General features: G+C 40.6%; 1 protein-coding gene across 1 annotated transcript; it reads right to left on the minus strand.

Moving 5' to 3' along the window:
* Positions 1-883: 883 nt before the first annotated feature.
* cds2 (CDP-diacylglycerol synthase (phosphatidate cytidylyltransferase) 2) lies at positions 884-19,028 on the minus strand. Its single transcript, XM_083784667.1, has 13 exons — positions 18,793-19,028; positions 13,305-13,447; positions 12,828-12,924; positions 11,200-11,297; positions 10,293-10,432; positions 9,669-9,727; positions 8,816-8,898; positions 8,304-8,391; positions 7,327-7,395; positions 6,969-7,121; positions 5,967-6,086; positions 5,314-5,417; positions 884-4,974 (listed from the first exon to the last, which is right to left on the minus strand). The coding sequence occupies exons 1-13, from the start codon at positions 18,856-18,858 to the stop codon at positions 4,839-4,841; spliced, it is 1,356 nt and encodes a 451-aa protein (XP_083640793.1). The 5' UTR covers positions 18,859-19,028; the 3' UTR covers positions 884-4,838.
* Between the last annotated feature and the right edge of the window lie 2,970 nt (positions 19,029-21,998).

Below are 21,998 nucleotides of genomic sequence, written 5' to 3' on the forward strand. Positions count from 1 at the left end.
CATGCTGATCCTCTACAGATCCTACCCAGGAGGCTATTGCACATACCTAGAACCTGTCTCTAGCACACTTCCTACTTCCTGTGTGTGAATCTGTCTGTCTTTCTTCTTTTTTCCTCACATTTTCAAAACATGTCCCTTCATGAGGCTTGACTGCTTCCATGTGCGTACTTGTTTGTGTTCTCTAACAGTCTGTTGTAAGAATTAAAACCTTCCAGGCTGACGGGCTTTAAGTAATAGCTCCAGGGTGCTTATTTTAAATGACATACGACTACGGAGGTCATAAAAACCCAGTGGTCTGTGTTCAAAATCTCTCTCTGTCTCTCACTTTTACTCAGTCCAGGAAGTGGTTTTCCTCTCTGGGTTGCTGTGTTCAACATGCAAAGTGATATTGCTTCAGATTGCATCCGGTAATAAAGACACACACAATATTAGACACTTTAGTATACTGCATATTCATTTATACTGATTGAGTCATCACATTAGCCCTGCTATTAACACAGTGCCAATGTGTAATTTCTAATGGAGCTAAAGTAGGCTAGACCCTGTTCACACAACTATACTACATACACTTGGTGCTCAGACATAACCCAATGGTCTATGACTAGTAACAACCATAGAGTGCCTGTGAGCTGCACTCAATCCCCATGAATCTGTACCTGCCTGCTTCAAGGTGAGCTACGTATAAGTCACATATACATATTGTGATACAGCACTACAGGCAGTTGCTAACCATACAGTACATGCCATGTGCTCATTTTTAAAATAGTACAAAGCCAATTTTGGTAATGGCACATACACAATGACAAAATGGGGAAGAACAAGGGGGAAGAAAACAGTCACACAAACCACATCATTTTTCCTATTTATTTTCATCAAACATTGGCAAAGCACATTTCAGCATCGAAACAGTTACAATGTTTCTCTGGACAAATGCACAACTTAACACACTGAACAATCAAATGGAGAAGAATAATCAATCTAAATCATAATGTAACATCAAGTTCTTGTATGACAATATCTGACAAAACAAAAGGGTCCACAAAGGGAAGCATATATAGTATAGAGTATTACATTCCATAGAAATTCTTACTTAACCGAAAAAAAAAACCCGTTTCAAAAACAGAATTTTATTGGTTTTAAAAAAATAGCACAGTGTTTTTGAGTGGCTTCTATTTCTTTTAATGAGATAGCTTTTTCATCATCCATCAGTTATTGATAGTCCATTGTACAATATCTCCTTGTTTAACTACTGCGATTCTGTAATGCACAACTCGAGTCCTGTGGATAAATTGTAAGCTAATTTCAGGACCAGCTTTGTGAACACCATTAGCTTTCTCTACAATAACTGCACTCTAGTGTATTAAGACACAGTAAATGTAATTCTGTTGATAAAGAAAATCTCTTTTGCAGAATGTACTTGCAAAACAATATAATGTAAAGCTGATTTATATAAACCTGTGCACCTATGTGATAACAATAAAGCTTGTTTGATTGATTTGTATTGTTAAAGGTACACTGGGCTACATGTGGCTTAAGTGAGATTTTTAAGTACTTAAACATTACAGTTGTGAAAGATACTTTCCCAAAGTTTATATACATAACATTCTGCTGGAATGAGGTCAGTATTAAAAAGTTATCTTAGTTTCCTCATAACCTAAGGGGAATGGAATGTATCAAACAGCAGTGATAAAGGTTTCTCACTGCTAAAGTGCAACATTGGCAGAGACAACCATTTGAAACAACTGAAAATGTTGGAACAGCTTTGGCTCCCTCTTGTGGTTGTCCATGATACTGACTCAACTGGCAGTGGATAACAAATAACCATCAATGTTGATAGGGTTTGACTTTCATGAAACAGTTTTGCTTCGACTAGCAGTTAGCACTTAGCAGTACAAAGACAGAACATACAGTACAGTGAACAGCTTCTAACAGCGAATTAGCTGAATATAAGTCACCCAAGTGCACAAAACATCACAGCAAGAGAAGAGAAATGATGTTATAATCCTTACTCCTCTATATAGGCGGTGCATATACATACTGTATATACACACTTTAAATATACTTTGAAAGCTCTATAAAATATTCAAAAAACAACATATGTCTAAACATCTTAAATTCTCATTTTAACAACTTCTGAAATACAGTAAATTCAAAGTATAACTTAAGAACAGGGTTGGTTGTCAACACAAACTGAAGCTCTCGGTGCAACTGTAAAATAGGCCTAGCATCATTTGTTAGAGGAATATTATGGACATGTAGATGTAATGGAATAACGAATGATTTCTCAGTGTAATATCTCAGCACATGGTAACTGCAGGTCGTTTGCTCAAAATCAGATGTCCAACATACGAAAATGACTACTCTTGCAACACAAATGGCCAAAGTAATGAATCGGCTAGCTCTGCTTATTAAAAAAATGGTTTTGAATGGTTGGACATTAATTTCAAGGATCACGACTAGTAGTTAAATGTGTCTGGTTGAAGAATGAGAGGTGGGATATGGGAATATGAATCAGACCATGTCAAATCTGAATGGATAAAAATGGGAATCACAAGAGACATACAGTATGTCGGATATAAACTGACAAGAGAGCACACAGTCAACAGAGCTAACAGGAGCCTAAATTAAATTGTAGGAAGTTACTGCCTTTGTGCAATGTGCAAACGAGAAAGGAACGTAACACTCGTTTCAGTTTCAATATTTATGTCTATGACCACAAAATGCCTTTGAACTCACAATGGCACAAAAAATACATCTGCCAGAAATCTCTGACCATGGAATATGGCAGGCTAGTGAAGCTACAGTATCAAATTGTATCCTGAAATTGTGTGGCTGACTGGCTGGGTGAGAACCTTTGGGGAATGCTTACCGTTACGCTAAAGGAACGGCAGGCATGAAAGCAGGCTTCAAGTTACTATCGAGGCATCTCCCATTACATGTTTAGGTGCATTGTTGAACTGATAAGAACATTAGCAAACAAAAGTTCAAACTACACACATAAGTATCCAAGTAGATTTTGTCAAATGGTGCAGTCTCTATTCTGGTAATAATAAACTTCAACAATACAATATGCATTTCCAATTGCAATGTATACACTATCAAAACCCTCAATATTATTCTTGCAAAGACGGCTAAAGCTTTTGATCACTTTGCTTTACCAGGAAATCAACAGAGCTACCAACCTGCACACATTTTGTGTACCAACCACGCAATTCTTGGCGTATAGACACCTATAATTGCATGGTTGGTACACAAAATGTGTGCAGGTTGGTAGCTCTGAATCAATAGTGCATTTTTGGGGGGGAAATAGTTAGATTAGCCCTTTCCATCACAGATTAAATTATCACAATTATCCCTTCACCATAACATTGCTAAACACAACTGTAACAAATAACAATCAATAAAGGCCTGTCTGCTTAATATGGCAACAAACCACTGAATGGAAACTGTGAGGTCCATCAGACTAATTAAGCCGTTTCTATACTATAATAGCAGTCGTCCACAGATGTAGATAGGATCATGAAAAAACAAAAAACAATCAGTGTACTTGACAAAGAAATAACCTATTGGCAATATCATCATCGGCCACATCAAGTTTTTGTGTATCAGTAAATTCCTTATATGACCTGCATTTGCCCTCACATCCCTCTTGTCAAATACAACTGCTCTGCAAAAACAAATCCATCTTACTATAACTTAGCGGTAATCATTAAGAGAGTTCTTAATTGAGGTTATGCGTATGACACTGATGCAATAGTAGCATCCTAGCACCCATCTCAGTAAAGCACATCTTCTGGGGTTTTATGGCTTTTTAGACAAGATACTGTATGTATGCTCACTGCTGTCTGCAGTATACACTGTGCAGTAGCAGTACATGCAAATACATATACAGTATGCTCACTGCTGTCTGCAGTATACACTGCAGTAGCAGTACATGCATATACTGTACAGTACATACAATAAAACAAAAGGAGGCTCACCAGCTAGAACCTCTGAAAAAACAAATTTCTTGGCTTAAACTACCTCAACGTATTACCGCGATACTGGACCACATCCATGACTTGGCCGAGTGTTCCGACATGCCACTGAATGACAAATGAAAAAATGGATTATGGCAAACAATGAAAAACAAAGACACAGACAACAGTAGATGTTGGTTATACAATTGACCATATTTACATGACTGCTCTTATGTCATACTCTGGTATGACCAAGGTAACATGGTCAATGATAGATGACAATTGTGAATTTCTCACAGTACAACATCAGGATAGACTAGAATATACCAAATGTAAAACTCTGACCACCTCATCATAAATAGAATCAATCACTCACAATAAAGAAAATTAAAATGGAAAGAGTTGGAGGGGAGGAGGGGAAATACAGTGTGAGTAATGTTTTAGAGTAGCAGTGCATTAAAACAAAAATAAAAAATAGAATATGTACCATAAAATATTCACACAAAATATAATAGCTGTATAGAGGATATCCCAACAGTTGACAAACATTTTGTTAAACCGATAAAGTGGCATCATTGTGTAGCTATACTGTGGCAGATGGAGGAAATAATGTAACAATACAGTAATTCACTAACTCAACCTGAAAACACTGATGTAACAAACATACTGTACGTCCCATGTACGCATACACACGTACAGTACGTACACTCACTCTTATCTCTCACACAAATATGCGAAATGGAATGACCCAAGGCTTTAGTTAGATTTTTCTTTTTCTCTCTTGGATATGGTCTTGTACACACCATCACCGCAGGGATACCCAAACCTCCCCCCCCAGAAGAGGTGGGCTCCTTGGGGTGTCACTCAGTGCATGGGGCTCTAAGCAGCAGCTTCCTCCAGCATTGGCAGCATGCCTTTCTCTGTCAGGTGTGCTTTGAGGGAGTTGAAGATGTAGAGCTGTTGATCTGGACGCAAGGCCAATAGCTGCTGGATAACCTTAGCAGGGTTTGGACCCCTGGAAGGGAGGACAAACAAACAAAGAGTTGTAAAGAGTAGTACCTACTTCTCGCTAGTAGTCATCCAAAAGGCTACAAGGCTGGATTTAACCCGTTTTCTTGTTTACACAATTGATTGATGGAAATTCATATTGTGACGTTATCAACAATGTTATCTCTCTTCATTATTCTTTACCTTGTATACTTGTATGTTTGATAACATTATACATTTTACCTGTACATAAAACATAACAATAAAAAACCCCCTTGAACATGGACGTTGTATTTGTGCAGACATCTGGATATAGTATACTGTAGGTGATATCGGTTACCTTTGACCTTGGTTTGAGGTTACATACCTGATAAAACTGGCGATGTACACATTTACAAAAGTGGCCATGAGGTACTGGCAGTCAAATCGGTCCATGATCCCACCATGACCGGGGATCGTGTTGGCAAAATCCTGTAAAGGTCAAAGGGCATTAAAAATGATTACCATGGTGAGCTGGCGTACACATCTTTAACCCATTCTGACCTGAGATCAGATTCATACGAGGTTTCCGCCGGACACACACTGGTCTGATGAACCCATTCTGACCTGAGATCAGATTCTAAAAATGTCAGTCGCTCTTCGATTTTTTTCAAAAATAGCAGACCTACAAGCTCATATCGCGCCACTCGGTGGCGCGATATGAGTTTGTAGATCTGCTATTTTTAAATAGCTAAAGCATAACATGATGCCGACACCAAAATGGGTGCCCGGTCAGAATGGGTTAATACAGTCAGGCTTGGCAGATATTACCACACACAATGTACCTCAAATGCATTTAGCATTGTGATAATGAGATTTATTGTGTGCACTTTTTTGTATTTTATAATTCATACTGACAGTATCAAATCAGTGTGCTAAATGAAATGACTCAGTAATGCTGACTATAATATTGTGCCATTCAAAACAAAAGCTCACAATATAAAATATGGCATGGTCTGCCCTACTTTTTAACATCTATACCTTGATCTTGAAGGCTCTTTTGAAGCCACTGGCGAAGAAACCACCAAAGGGTCCCATGATGGAGGCAAAGGCAGACAGGGCGATGCTGTGGATCTGAAATGGGTACAGACGTACTGTGTTCTGGGGAGAGGGGGAAGGACAGAGGCATTAACCCAAAGGATATATACATACACCCACATATGCTTGAATCCTGAGCAAGGGCTCTTAAACATTTCAAATCTAAATAACCTTAATGCTCACACCTGGGGAATTGCCTTGGGCTTTACAGTAGAATATTTAAAATCAGGTACGATACAATAAATACACGGACAAGGACAACACAACTAAAAATGGCATTAACTGTCGATTATTTGTTATTATATATTTGACTTTTACTCATTATTTTTCACTAGAGTATCAGCTAATACATCACTTGTATGTGCAAACCATAAACTGTAAAAAATATGGACAAAGCGTTCCCCGGGTCTAACATGGACGTAAAATGAAGCCTGTAATTCCTTGCACTGTAAGTCGCCATATTTCTAGATCCGTTTGGGCCCAGCTGGCCATTGACTGGCCCAGACAACGAGGCGGGACTTCCCCCCTTACTCTTCGTTGGTTTTTATGGCTCCCGTTCATAGACTGTAACGGTAGCCACGCCCCTCAGAACATACGCGACTTTATGGTAATCTTTTTAATAAATGGGACCATAATTTTCCAAAAAGAATATTATGACATGAGAAATGAGACTTTAAACTAGTGACTGGAAGCAGAAAGTATTCATGACCATGTTTATTAAGGTAATACAGTCTAGGTGAAGTTGGGCCCAAATACATGGATCTCTATGGAGCTATGGGTTATTTTTTGGGCCCAATGACAGCGACACAACAGGCCATTATATGAACTTTCAGGAAGTCCCGATTTCCTTAGTGGCTTCACGAAATATCTGTCTGACTGCCCCCCCTGGTGCAAACCTACCTGGCCATCCATTCTGATTCTGAAAGATAAAGAAACTAAACTCACCCATCCAGTGACAGACACCAGGACGCTAGGCAGAGCGTAGTTCTGCAGCTGGAACAGCTCTGGAGGCTCACAGTCCACCTGGAAACTGTTGGAGTCGTTGTTGAACTCCACCGGACACACGAAATACCGGAAGCCTGCCATCATGTAGGACAACTAGGGCACAAACAAGCAGGGTTACTCTCGACAGCCTCTCCAGGGATTGTAAGAAGCAATGTTACAGTATAGTCCCCAGCGATCACAAAAACAGTAATAAACAACAATACAATAAAACACACCCCATGTAATACAAGATATATAAGACCATAGAAAGAGACAATAGCTCCAGTAATGGTGGTGCTGTAGTCATTTCCCTTCTTACCAAAATTCCAAACACAACGGTGGCGAAGAAACCACCAATGAAGCCCTCCCATGTCTTCTTAGGTGACAGCTGCAGAGGACACAGAAGGTTACTTAAGTTGGTTACTTAACCCATTCTGAACGGGCACCCATTTTGGTGTCGGCATCATGTCATGCTTTAGCTATTGAAAAATAGCAGATCTACAAGCTCATATCGCGCCACCGAGTGGCGCGATACGAGCTTGTAGGTCTGCTATTTTTGAAAAATCGAAGAGCGACTGACATTTCTAGAATCTGATCTCAGGTCAGAATGGGTTAATCAGACCAGTGTGTGTCCAGTGGAAAGCTCGTATGAATCTGATCTCAGGTCAGAATGGGTTAAGTTGCACTGCAGTTATGTTGCACATTACTTGCAGGAAGTTGCTATACAACTTTAAATGTATTAAAGCACAGCATTGACAGCAATAAAATCAAATGTTAAAATGACAGTGAGATCGATATTACAGCAGAACAACCTCGTGTATTGTATTCCTTATCACTATGTACCTAACAACAGCACATAAAAAGGAGGTCCAGGTAAAATCAACACATGTTTACATGTTTTGAGGTGTATTTAGATGAATTCACAGATAATCTGAATTCCACAGGGTGTTCCACATAATACAGTATGACTAGTGGCATTTAATAACACAAAAGCACGGCTGTGTATTTAACAGCAAATGATATGGCAGTCCACTGTACGGATAACATTTCAGGATCCAAGTGCACTAAACCTGAGAGGACAGTTTTTACACTTCTAAACATCCAGGGATCCCAAAGGGAAGGAACTAAAACGACCCTTATGGGCCTGTAAATCGCATACAATTTTGACATTTAGCCCTTAATCCAGAGTGATTTATCAATTAGGATTATACAGTTAACTGTAGATTTGGGTACCAGTTTGATATGACGCTATTTGATACCATTGGGGGACACAAAAGGTTGCTTTATTCAACCAACCTTGATGAGTGGGGTGCGACCAAAGAAGAAGCCAAACATGTAGGCCATGATGTCATTGCAGATCACACAGGATATGGGAACGATGAACCTGCATGAAACATGTTCATGGTGGAAGAGAGTATTTCTCAAATTAATTAAATAATCTTCAATGAGGCAAGCTTTGCCAATAATTTAACTCTAAACTAATATATTCAACAAAATATTGTTTTTGCAAGACAAGCAATATGTCAATTACAGGGCTCGCTTGTAGCAGAAGCATAGAGACGACCTCATATAATTTACTTACGACACAAGATGTACTCAAATATACTACACGAGGCAAACTGAAAATGTCAGTTCAGTTTTCCATGGCAGGATTTCAGACTGTGCATCCTGAATGAATCGTCTCCCATTTTACCCTCCAACATGACCAGCAGCAACAACAACATTATTATATCAAGTTTCACCCATAGAATGGCAGATAAATCATAGTTTAGAGGAGATATAGGGCGATAGGGAGCCATATTTCTTACCAGATCATTCCCTCAAATAAATTGTGGATGATTAGATGAGACTGGGTCACCACAATGAGCAGAGTCACATGAGTCCAACCAAACTGAGGAAGACAATGAAAGAAATAATCACTAACATACTAGTAGTATATAATACTACTAATAATAAATTATATGTAATAATAATAATAGTATAATATATGTAATATACCATTACTATATAGTAATAGTAGGAGCAGACGACAGAATATACAGATTGAATGGTTTGTCACTTTTAATTCACTAGAATGCTATACACAAGTGTATGGGCTTTATTACTGTATAATCCGTGAGCCACATTAGCAAGAGAAGCAGGCTAGTGAGTAGTGACTAGTTCAAATCCCTGGTATGGCTGATTGGAATAATGCTCTGTCTACCAGACTCTACTACAGTCCCAAAATGCTGCTTCAGTTAAGTTTATCAAAGGCCTACAGCAGAAGACTGGTGGTGGGAACTGGTGGTAGTATGTGTACTACTCACACATAAAGAAATACTGCAGACAGGTTTACAGTTGGATTCCTTTTTCTGAATTCAAGCAATATCAAACAATGGTTTGATATTGCTTGAATTCAGAAATGGTTCAATTAGGTATGTCGTGTGTGTAATATCTGCTATTACATTAACCAATATTTACAATGGGGATTGAATACATCTTCTCTTCTGACTGGATATGCAGTGGTGTGTTCCCAGTTACACTAGTCAAGTCAAGATTATTAGACTACCGTAGTTTTTCATTTTGAAAACGGGGGGCCGTTTGTTAACAATAACGTGCCTCATGGATAAGCCCAGCAGCATCCAGGCAGGGGCTCTGGGAGGAGGCAGAGGGAACACTCACCATGTAGAACTGCAGACGGTAGTGCTTCTTCACCAGACTCAGCACAAACATGCAGAAACCTACAACATAAAGGCCAACAATGTGTGAGAAGGTCTGTTTAAGGAATCAGAATGAAGATGAATTGAGTCAAATCCCGGATCCCAGTGCTGTGCTCTGGCTAAAATTAGATCGGCCCATATAAAGAGATAACCCAGAGTTAATACTGTAGCTGCTGCAGGGCTGATGAAGCCATTCATTGCAGACATGAGGCCTGAGACTGGGATACTGTATGTATGTATATAACTATATATATATATATATATATATATATATATATATATATATATATATACACACACACACACATGTGTATATATATATACACACACACACACACACACACACACACACACACACAGTATATATATATATATATATATATATATATATATTCATTCAGTATGCAATAGGTGCAAGTTGTGCAACGTACAGAAGGTGCGACTCTAGGGTAAGGTTTCTGTTGAGCTAGAAACTGAGTTGGTACATGTTTCGCTCCACACCACATCCTGTTTGGTATGCAGTGGTGGAAAAAGTACTTTACTTAAGTGAAAGTACTAATACTGCAATGTAGAACTACTCCATTACCTGTGAGGTAGAGGGCAAAAGAGATAAAGCGGTGGTATTTGCTGAGGATGCGCAGTGGTTCCTCCCTCTGAACCAAAGTGAAGAAGTAGTCTGTCACCGTTTCACCATAGAAGAAGTAGTTCACACACAGCAGGAAGTACCTACCATGAAAGGGGGGTAATAAGATAACACAGCTCCACATTTCGCTACACAGTAATATCTTCAGTTATTTTTTTTTTTAAATAGCTCAAGATTGACGATTAATTACAGTAACACTGAGGATTTTACTGTGTGTACACGTTCGCTATGCCTGCTGAAAAACCAGGTGCAATTTTGTGCTTGATGGAAAGGCTTGACAGACATCTTAACAGGCTGTACAGGGCAGCACCATTTTGGGAATAGGCATTAACTGTATGAATATCTTAACAGGCTGTACAGGGCAGCACCATTTTGGGAATAGGCATTAACTGTATGAATGTGACATGTGTGAACATGTTTCAGAAAGTTATGGTGTGCTTACCAAACTTGCACTACAAGTTAAACATTATAATATGCCAGATCACAAACTGAACATATAAACTGGCATATAGTTTCATGTTTACTCTTTCTTGTTTTTCAGACCCACAACATAGCGAATATAAAAGAATACTGTACTATCACACTAGAAATGCAACTATTCATCATCACCAAACTAGCCACTACTAAGAGAGACAGCTGATTATTCACAGTGCTGTTGCTGATCATCTATTCTAGAGCCATCTTTAAGCAGGAAATTGAATGCAGGTCACCAGACAAACCTCAGGAAGTCTGCAATAAAATAAAATGTAGGAAAACAAAAGAAGAAAGTGAGAATGTTTAAAACAACGACATTAGCTGCTATCAGATAACTGTGTGTGTGTGTGTGTGTGTGTGTGTGTGTGGTTCTCACCAGCTAAGGGTTCTGAACCAGGGCAGGTGGTAGGAGTGGTACACACTGTATCCAATAGTGATGATTTCTTGGAAGCATTTAATCTGGACACACAGCACCTGTACAGAGAAGGAAACATGATTGGCATCAGTTTAAAAAAAATGTGCCAATGTAAAGACTATCGGGGAGATAAGGAATGTTATCAGGATTGGTTTTCAAAGGAATGGGCATAGCTTTGTTGCCGCTAGTTTTCTCTAAGCCCAGTCACTGAATATAGATTTCCCCAAATGCATCAGAAGGCGGAGACCTCTGACCATAAGATCCCACCACCTCCCTGAACACTCTGCTGGAATGTCTTAAGGACATAAAAGCTTGGATGGCCCTGAACTTTCTTAACTTCAATGAAAGAAAAACAGAGGTCATGGTGTTCAGACCCAGCACTGCCCACTGCCTGTGACACCTCCTCTCTGGATTTGGGCCCCCTGCAACCGTTTTTAAAACCGGTGGTCACAAACCTTGGTGTCAAATTGGACAGTGATTTTAAGTTGGACAAACAGATCAATTCTGTGGTAAAATCCAGTTTTTATCAGTTGAGGCTTTTAGCGAAAGTCAAGTCTGCTGTAACTTTTAATGATTTTGAACGTCTTATACATGCTTTTATCTCAACCCGACTTGACTACTGTAATCCACTTTATGTTGGTGTTACCCAAGCCTGTCTATCATGACTACAGTTAGTCCAAAACACGGCCGCTCGCCTCTTAACAGGGGCACGGAAGTATGACCACATCTCCCCGATCCTTGCCTCCCTACACTGGCTCCCTGTGCGTTACAGGATCCAGTTTAAGATTGTAATGTTTGTTTTTAAGTCTGTAAATGGGTTGGCACCAGTCTATATATCGGAACTTGTAGCTCCCAAAGTATCGACAAGGGCCCTGAGGTCGACTGACCAGTCACTTTTCAAGATCCCTAAATCAAAGCTGAAATCCCGGGGGGGATAGGTCATTTTCTGTTGTAGCACCCACACTGTGGAATGAACTTCCACCTCATGTCAGAGCTTCTCAATCCTTGTCTGTGTTTAAATCACGTCTGAAAACTTTGTGTACAGCACTTTGTTTCAACCTTGTTGTATAAAAATGTGCTTTATAAATAAAGTGGATTGGATTGGATCATCTGGCCAACCAAAAGTAAGCCACGTGAGGCTGTGATTTACCATGATTTTAAACGGCTAAGAGGGTCGGAGGCACTCCGCTCCACGACATTCTTCACTACACTTCTTAGCCGTTCTAAAATCCACGGTAAACCACAGTGAATTACTGCTTTAATAGACCAAAAGGTTGTTGCCTATATTAACATTGCCTATGTTAACCAAAACGGTGCCCATCAATGATGTAATGTTTAAGACACTAACCTCTGTCTGGAACCAAATATACACCTGCTGGTCTAGGATCATATCTAGTCAAACTCCCCCACCTATACCTCCCCTACACTGTCTTAACTCAAATATTAAACTCCTCCACCTATACCTCCCCTACGCTGTCTTAACTGCATTTCATCATGGAAACAGGTTGGATATCTGAGTTAAGATACTCATAAATAGTGACTAATAGTGACTGCCGTGTAAAGCTGTCTCCTTACAGTCCTGTACTTACAATCATCATGAGCACCATAGGGCCCATGTAGATGATTAGAAAGAAGAAGGAGATCATAGCGAGGGTCAGAATTCCTCGCACCCACCAGTTCTTCCATCTGAAAGGGGTAGAAACACAACATGCATGCAAACAAACAGCTCTGTTCAAAACGTCAATGCCCTGTGAAAGGTGAAAACTGTATGATACAACAAACACCACCAACCAATATGGACCCGGAAAAGCCCAATACAACCTTCGTATAAAAGATCAATATTACAGAAAAGGCAGAAGAGGTTATAGCAAATGGCTTATGTACAGTAAGAGTCTAAGAGAATGGGGAACCACTGTAACCTGACAGTGACAGAGACCATCCTTTATTTTAACTAGATCCCCAGTCTCCAGTCCCCACACAAGCCCTGCTCTGAAATCATGGAGTAGGGTTAAGACTAAACTATTTGATTGAATCGATTATAAAAAAGATCATACAAAAGATCATACCGTGAGGAGAGACCAGACAGGGCCTTGTTTAGAACCTCAGGGGTGTCGTCAGTTGAGACCGGCACCTCCGGGACGCCCGAGTCCGCCTTTGACTCCGTGTCAGATGCCCCATCCTTCTCTGCCTTCAACTCATTCTCTGAACCCTTAACAGAGACAGAAAGACACAGTAAGACAGACAGCAGGCTACAGAGGTCCTCATTGTCTTCAATACAGACACCTGCAGTGGGAAAAAAGGTTAAACTTTTAACAAAGCCACACATCTCAGTATTTCATATTCCTGGCGCTGGCGCAGAAACATAAGAAAGTTCCAAAGGATAGAATCTATTATGCCTGTGCTGTTGTAAATGTGTTACATCTACAATTGACCTATAGCTAAGCTCCTCCCCAAACTGCTATGGTCCAATCACAGCTAAGCATAACATTAGAGTCTAACCCATGTTGGTTTGTCTAACCGTTAGACAAACCTCTCCACCAATAGTTTTCCTATATGATAAAACATTGTTTTAAAAAAGAAAGGTCACGCACATATTTTTCCAGTGCATATGGCAGGCCTTGTTGATGGATTTGGAAGAGATTTTGAAGGTCTGGTTCCAGTATTGGTTCCAGTATTTAATGTGTAAAATCCATGATATTTACATTGGAATGAATGAGCCCGGCTGGAAAGTGGGAGAGGGCAGTGCTTAGCTAAAGGTGAATTCTGTACATTTTCACTTTTAGTTTATGTACACATTTCACCACTGAAACAAAGTTTTGATGAAAAATGAATGGCTAGGCCTACTACTAACAATTTCATTTTTTACTGTACTTTTTTTTTTAAACAATTAAGTGTCACAGTAAATATGTACTCCATATATTACAAATATTCACATTGTATTTGCAATGTCATGTGATGTTCTCCGGTAAAGGTTTGTATGTGGGAGGTTAATCCTGGGGCCATTGGCCTCATGTAAATGTAATTTGCTGCCTCCCTCTGATCTCTGGGGGCCTGATGCTGACAGGCCTGGCTGCAGCCTCTCCATAGTAACAGGCAGCAGACAGACAAGTGTCATCACAAGAGTGGAAACACAACTCTGCAGCCAGTGCCAGCCACCATAGGCTATAATATGTCCATCTGTCTCTGATTGTCTTTAACTCTCTACTAGGGGATTCTGTTTTATGACCAAGTGTATTTTTGAATTAACTGTCTATCCGTCTCTGTGTTTCTCATGCCACTTTTAGACGGCGACGGTCTCCAGATAAAACGGCAAAGTCCCTGATGCGTTCGCAGTTTTTATTCACCTTTTACATTGCATGCCATGTTGCTAGGTGGCGGTGACAGACTGCCAGATAAGACAGGTCACCCATGTAAGAACCACCACTCACTTCCTATCATACTTTGTTTGTTTACATCATGGTTAACATTCACCATCGCTATAGTCGCTACAGTACTGTATTTGTAGGATGAGCAGGCGAGGGAGTGCTTGCTCATTCCAGGAACTCCAAATATCACCTACGGCTCTGCATCAATGTAATAAACATATGCGTTGTAAGTCCACATGAGCCATGATGTCACAAGTTTTGCGGATTCAATGTTTTGCCTGTTTACATGGAGGAGACGGGAGAATACAGCATTTTCAAATATTTCCACTCTGGAAGGTGATTTAACTTTTTTGCGTTCTCACCTCCTGAAAACACCGTTCTCGTCTGAAGGGACAGCAGCAAACGATACTGTACTTTATTTCTATGAACACCGCTCTCGTGTAAAGACCACCTCAGTCTTGGTCAGTCTGTCTCTGACATTTACTGTACATTATAAATATTTTGGGGACATGTATGCTCCATACAAAAATAGATGGAGGCCCTAGCCATTTTCCATGTGTTTGAATTGCCTTTTAATCTCTGTCCCCTGATGTTGACCATATTAGGCTAAGCCCCCTCACCTCATCTAACAGATGGTCAGCTTCTGTTGCGCGTGTGCAGGTGTCATTAGCGCGCGCACGCACTCACGCACACACACTCGGCTTACAATATTTTGCCCCATTTGAAGTGAACACTGTATTGGCAGGCATCAACAGACACGTGCCAGCCGATGTTGAAAACTCCACTGAACTCCAGTCTACTCTCTTTGAAAATTGGCCTAGGAGAAAACACTATTAAAATCCTATATATGTTGACTATATTCAGTATTTCAGTAATTCATATTTCCGTACTGACACAAATTCAGTGAATGATTATTGATTACCTACTTACTTCCAACTCCAAGATCTGAAATATTCTATATTGCACACTTACACACCATTAAAAAAAAATATTTATGTATTTATAAGACCAGTTCACACCGAGACAGACACTCTTTTCTCTCGCAGTCTCATCACACTGATGGAACCTCCAGGCCTGTTGGTTTCTATGGAAACCATATCCCGTTACTCAGGATGCTGGGGTTAAAAATAGGCCATACTTAGTAAGCCGTCACATAAACAGTAACACCACCTCTCTGTCCCTCCCCCACTTGCCCCTTTCACATTTCCTCTGAGAAAAGACATATTGTAGTGTCCTCTTTTGTTCAGCTCACTGTTTCGCAACTAGTGGGTCCGGAGGACTCCTGATTCTGAACCAAGGAACAAAATGAATAGTGTGAACTGTGAAACTAGCTGAGAGTGAGAAACCATGGTTCATCAATCATGGTTGCGTTTTATCACTAACTGAGTTCAAGAAATGTGTTATTTATATATCCAGCCAAAAAAGCAAGATCACTAATGTTGTCTTTCCTGGCTTGAGCTCTGTGCCCACTGCTCTACAGTAGGTACAGTAAGTATATGTTTTATGACAATTAGTTATTTATAGGGAGGTAAGTGAGTTTTTGCCATTTACCCTATTGGCCTGAATATAAGACTTTCCCTAATGGAAATATCCTAAAAAACTGGGTTGTATTATAAATCGGGGGCTAGACTATTTGACATTCAATGTTCTTTTCCCACAAATCAGTCTTGAAAAATGGGGTTTGTCTAATCAGAATCGTTTTATATTTGGCACAATGCGGTATATTGTATATTATTAACATTTATTTTCATCTGCATAACAGCTGACAGTCGTTTTCAACAATAGCCACTGCTACAAAGTGGTTGATTGGCATTAAGTTGGTGCAACAAACTATTTTGCATTTAGCGGAATTATCCAGTCAAATCATCAGTCAAATTAAATGGATCTACTCTGTCCAACTCCACTCTGCAGCTACAACACAGCTGCCTCAATACAGTTACTGACAGAAGACTTCTAGATGTCCAGTGAATTGTTTGTGAACTCCCCTGAAGAACAAATGTGTCTTTTTATGCAGTGGTTAAAAATGTTTTCCTCCAGAACTACATTTATTTTACCCCTACTGGCCTAGGATGAAACTCCACAGCTCCTTACTCCAATGCCTTTCCCTTCTCTCACTCCCCTTCCCAACTTTCCTCTTTGTCTTAAAAAGAAAACTTCCAAGTATGGGAATGGGAAGGGAAGTGTACCATTCTGAGAGGAAAGCCAGAACTGAATCATAACAAATTAAACCTTTGTTAAAAAAATCACACGTGTGTGAAGTGAACAGTGCCTTTCGTCACAATGATGACATCTGATGATGTCAACAACATGACATCACGGACATTCCGTTCTCAAACGTACGGACAGAAAGAGAGAGAGAGAGGCTGCACTGCTCAAAAATAGATACAAAAAAGTCAGTTTGGATACGCTAGACCTAAATGAGGCTACATGTATAGGCCTATCAATTAAAAACTGTCCCAGAATGTTTGGAGAGTGGATACCGATAGGATACACAACTCCATTCTCAATGATCAAGTTCTGGAGTGATCTGTGATGATATGAACAATCTAAAAATCCATTATTCTACTAAATAAGCCCTCAGGCTCAGATGCAGAACTGTATATGGCAAACTTTTAAATGTTCTTAACAATCAACATGAATGCAAAATGTATATTTGCTATGTATGTGATACTGTCAATACTAAAACACTTTTTTAAGTGCAGCATTCTTTTATGCATCCTTTCCCTTAGCATTCATTTAGATAAAACAAAAGTCAGCACTCTGAAAAGCAGCTCAGGAAGGAGTCAAGAACACATGACAATATTCACACAGGATATTTGATAGAGCCCACAACAACATGGGTCTAGTAGGCTGATGTGAGCAAAGTGCAGGCCATACTGTTGACGGCAGCTGTAGAGCAGCCATTTCCGTTTATCCTCAAGATACATCTTCTCATCTGAGACAGGGAGGGAGGCCCAGGCCAGTATAAAATCTTAACCAATTCAAGATTTAAAAAAAGTATTGTGGACTCTGGACCATCCATTGATTGATGGATTAGGTGCTAACCAATGAACTCTCACAAACCATCATTGGCCAATGATCAAATCTTGTGAAAGCCTTCTATGCTACCGATTAGGGCGACTACTGTACAAAGTTTCAATCTAGATTTGTACTGCCAATCATTTTATTCACTGGAAAGTAGAAGGGGAGTGCACAGCCAGATAGAGGTAAAGATTTAAGAAATATGAAACACTGGACTTATGGTGACTAAAGTAACTCAGTGTTTCAAATGGACTTTGTCCCGCATGTCAGCCTTAGTGAGTAAAACCACCAGCCTCAAACCTGTTATTAGCTTATTTCCCTACTACATTTTCTTATCCGAAATAGTACATTAAATGCAGCACAAATAAAAAAGATTAATGAGATTAAGTTCCCAGGTTCAGCAGCACCCTCTCCTGTGTTCAGAGTGATGACTGTGGGCTCACTTGTTGAGCTCTGCCTGGTTATCTTGGGAATTGTTCACTAGCTGTGTTTGCACTCCTGTATTAAAGTTACTTATTATGCTTAAGGAAGATAAATATAGCACTCAAATATAATTTCTGCATATCCAATATATTCAAATCACTCACGTATTCTATTCTAGTTATCTGGTAGACATGTTCTATTTTTGGCTGCTGATGCCAAAGAATTGACATGCTGATGTCAAATGATGTCCCCCAAAAATAAATTAAAGCCGGCCACGCCCCTTCCTGGCCTTGATGCTGATGTCAAACGATGTCCCCAAAATGAATTTCAGTCGGCCACGCCCCTTTCTTGGCCTGACTGCGTGTTGACAAACACACGAGCACGGTTATGACGTTGCAAAGAAAACACGTAAGTCGCAATTATTATTATTTTTTAAAGAACACCCAAAACAGATCCGTTTCAACCAATATATGCACAAACGACGAGCTAAGGCGTTAAGATTTCATGAGGCAAGCTGCTAACGTCACCAAAACAAACAGTAACCTCTACTCTAATCCACACTACATGATTATGTTATGTAGCACAATTGTCTGTTTACAGTGCGCAGAATACATATCTTTTTAATTACAGGCCAGGGTCTGTTTGTTAGCAGGGGATGCTCTGCTAACATGTTAGCTGTTTGGCTAACATGGGCTCCAGTGTCAAACAGGCAGTGATGAGATGAACGACGGCTAACGTCCGTTACCTTGTCCTCAGATTGCTGCTGTTGTAGTTCGCTGTCTGTCGTACCACGGTGCCTTAGCTCTGTCATCTTAACGGCTACTCCCGACCCAGTGATGACAGCAAAGGTCCAGTGGTTTCAGAAACCGTCGTGGTTGTTGATTCACAGGATGTGTGTCTTCGCTTGTCACACAGACACTTTCCCCCAAACACGTACTCTGCCTGAGATTCCGAGATTCCCCCTTCAATGTTGACTCTCTGACTCTGACGTCAGCTCCCATACCATACTACTGCTCTGTACTGTCTGCACTGTAACTCCTCCCTCTTAAGTGCGAGGATAGAGATGCATTCAACGATTATTTGCATGATATAACGAATCTGGCTAACTGTAACTACTGGTTATGCAATTTAATAATAATAATAATAACAATAATAACAATAATAAATAATAATAATGATGATGATGATGGTGGTGGTATGACTGCTGGTTGCAAGAGCAGAAAGCTGTTCAAACATTACAAACATTACAGGGTCTATGGACCCTGAGCTTGGCCCTCCAAAAATTGTAAATGTTATACCGAATATCAAAGGTGTTTTGTATGCCATGTCATCTTCCAGCAAACCAGCACTCATCAATAAACACCAAAACACCACACATTATGGTAGACAGATAAAACGTGAATTTGTAATATCACATTATATCATTTAATAATAATAATAATAGCCTGTTGTTAATGTTAGTCTATTATTGTTGTTAAACACGTCCTATGTTTTGTATGCCTACTCACGCAGACAAGAAGAATAAAAGAATACTGTACCCATGATAATGACAAGTGCAAGTTTTAAGTGAAAACTTGTGTCCTCAGACAAGAGAGACTGGAGTATAAATTATGGTTTTGAGGGACTACTAGGGAAAGATAGCTGTGCTGTTTTCACCTTCAACACTAGATGACAGCAAAAGCCAACAAACATTTTTGAGTCTCAAGTCTCAAGGCATTGTGTTTGTGCGTGTCAGCTTGTCATGGACACCATTTCTGACCTTAGCAATTAGCATCACAGTTTGTGGACTAATTGATGTTGTAGTACATACTTTGTTGACTAAGTGATGTTGTAGTACATACTTTGTTGACTAATTGATGTTGTAGTACATACTTTGTTGACTAATTGATGTTGTAGTACATACTTTGTTGACTAATTTATGTTGTAGCACATACTTTGTGGACTCTGTTTTTCTCCTTCCCTCCCCCATTTCTGCATGCCTGGCTGACATGTGGATGTCTTCCCACAACCTCAAGTGCAATGCAGAATAGAAAGAGGACACTCCTTCCTGGTAAAGTCCTGCGCCCTGCAGGACCTTTCCATTTCCATCAGCAACACCAAATCCCATAACCACCAAGCTGTATGTTGCTCAGCAGGTGTAGCGGAGGCTGGCCCTCCATTTTCTGCCCATGAAAACAAAATGCCATCCCTCTCAATGGCATTCAGCCCTGTGGAGCTAGCTGTATAAATATTGAATGGCAACAGCCAGTATAGTAATAGCAAGAGAAGGCTCTATAGTATAGTCTGAACATAACTGGGTTTGCCACCTACCACAGTTTTATTTGTATAGCCAGTTTTACATAAAGTTGTCTGGTTGGTCACCAACACAAATTAAAACATCTATAATTTATGTTTAATCAAGATGAGGAAAATCACCAAAGAAACCACTCTGCAAAGCCAATGTTTTTCAATCAAATCAAAATATGTATAATGTAAGAACCAGAACCCAGGGGGCACGGTGGCACAGTTGGTATAGTGCTGTCGCCTCACAGCTAGAAGGTCCTGGGTTCGATTCCCGCTGGGGACGCTGTGGGCACTGGCGGCGTGTTCCCTCCTCCGCGTCATAGTGCCCATACCCGAGGCGGGGGTTGGCGAAAGGGCCTTTCTGTGTGGAGTTTGCATGTTCTCCCCGTGTCCCCTATACCCTCACAAAAACATGCCGTAATCCTGGTCTCTAAAACTACCTCCCCCTGGCCAGCTGGGGCGCCTGATGGAGGGGAAAGGAACTGGTCGGAATAACGTGTCCCTTCCACGCGCTACGTCCGGCCGGGGAAATTCCCCTCTGTCAGGTGAAAAGAAGCAGCTTGGACTCCTCATGCATAGAAGGAGGCATGAGGTCAGTCTGCTGCCCCCCCCAGGTTGGCAGAGGAAGTGTATAGCGCCCAGGATTACATTAGATAATTGGCACTGGGTGAAAAAGAAAACTGGGTTACAAAATCGTGGGATAAAAATGTAGAAAAAAAAAAGAACCAGAACCCCTTTCCGCCGTGAATAATAATAGCTGTGTGTGTGTGTGTGTGTGTGTGTGTGTGTGTGTGTGTGTGTGTGTGTGTGTGTGTGTGTGTGTGTGTGTGTGTGTGTGTGTGTGTGTGTGTGTGTGTGTGTGTGTGTGTGTGTGTGTGTGTGTGTGCGCGACTGCGCGTGTGTGGGAGAGAGAGAGAGGAGGGAAGGGAATTGCTGCAGTGCTGCATGCATGACTTTGACTTTGCCTACTCATACTATCTGGCATGAGTGTGTAATACAACAGTGTTTGGTTCAGTCGTGCTGTGCTTGCTGTTATCTGCAGTAGTAGTGTGCTGTTCCCTGTATGTTCAAATTTGGCCGGAACTCCTCATATGTTCCTCCGCAAAGCTGGGACATCTGCAATGCAGAAGTCTATATATAGTAGCGAGAGAGAGAGAGAGTAACAGAGAGACACACTGTGTGGGGGTGAAAAGAGTAATGGGGGGGGGGGTGAAAAGAATAAGGGGGGAGGGGTGAAAAGAGTAAGAGGAGGGGGTGGCAGACACGATAGAGAGGGAGAAATAAAGACAAAGTTGTGAGGAAGAGTCAGAGGAAGCAAGACCAAAACAGTCAGAGAGACAGGTGCAGACAGAGACAGTGGTGGAGACAGAGCGGGCAGTGTTTTAACAATTTAAATACAAATTATTCTCTCTCTCTCTCTTTGTATTGCTCTCTTTCTCATTCTGTGTTTGTTATCCCTGTGTGTGTGTGTGTGTGTGTGTGTGTGTGTGTGTGTGTGTGTGTGTGTGTGTGTGTGTGTGTGTGTGTGTGTGTGTGTGCGTGCGTGCGTGCGTGCGTGCGTGCGTGCGTACGCGCAGTCGCACACACAATAGAGGTATTTGAAGTTGTTTGTATAAAACTTTTCAAGATAATCATTTTAAGGGCCATTGCCAATGGCCTACCTCTTAT

Source organism: Protomyctophum parallelum (assembly GCF_964188405.1).
Source record: "Protomyctophum parallelum genome assembly, chromosome: 15".
Lineage (NCBI taxonomy): Eukaryota > Metazoa > Chordata > Actinopteri > Myctophiformes > Myctophidae > Protomyctophum > Protomyctophum parallelum.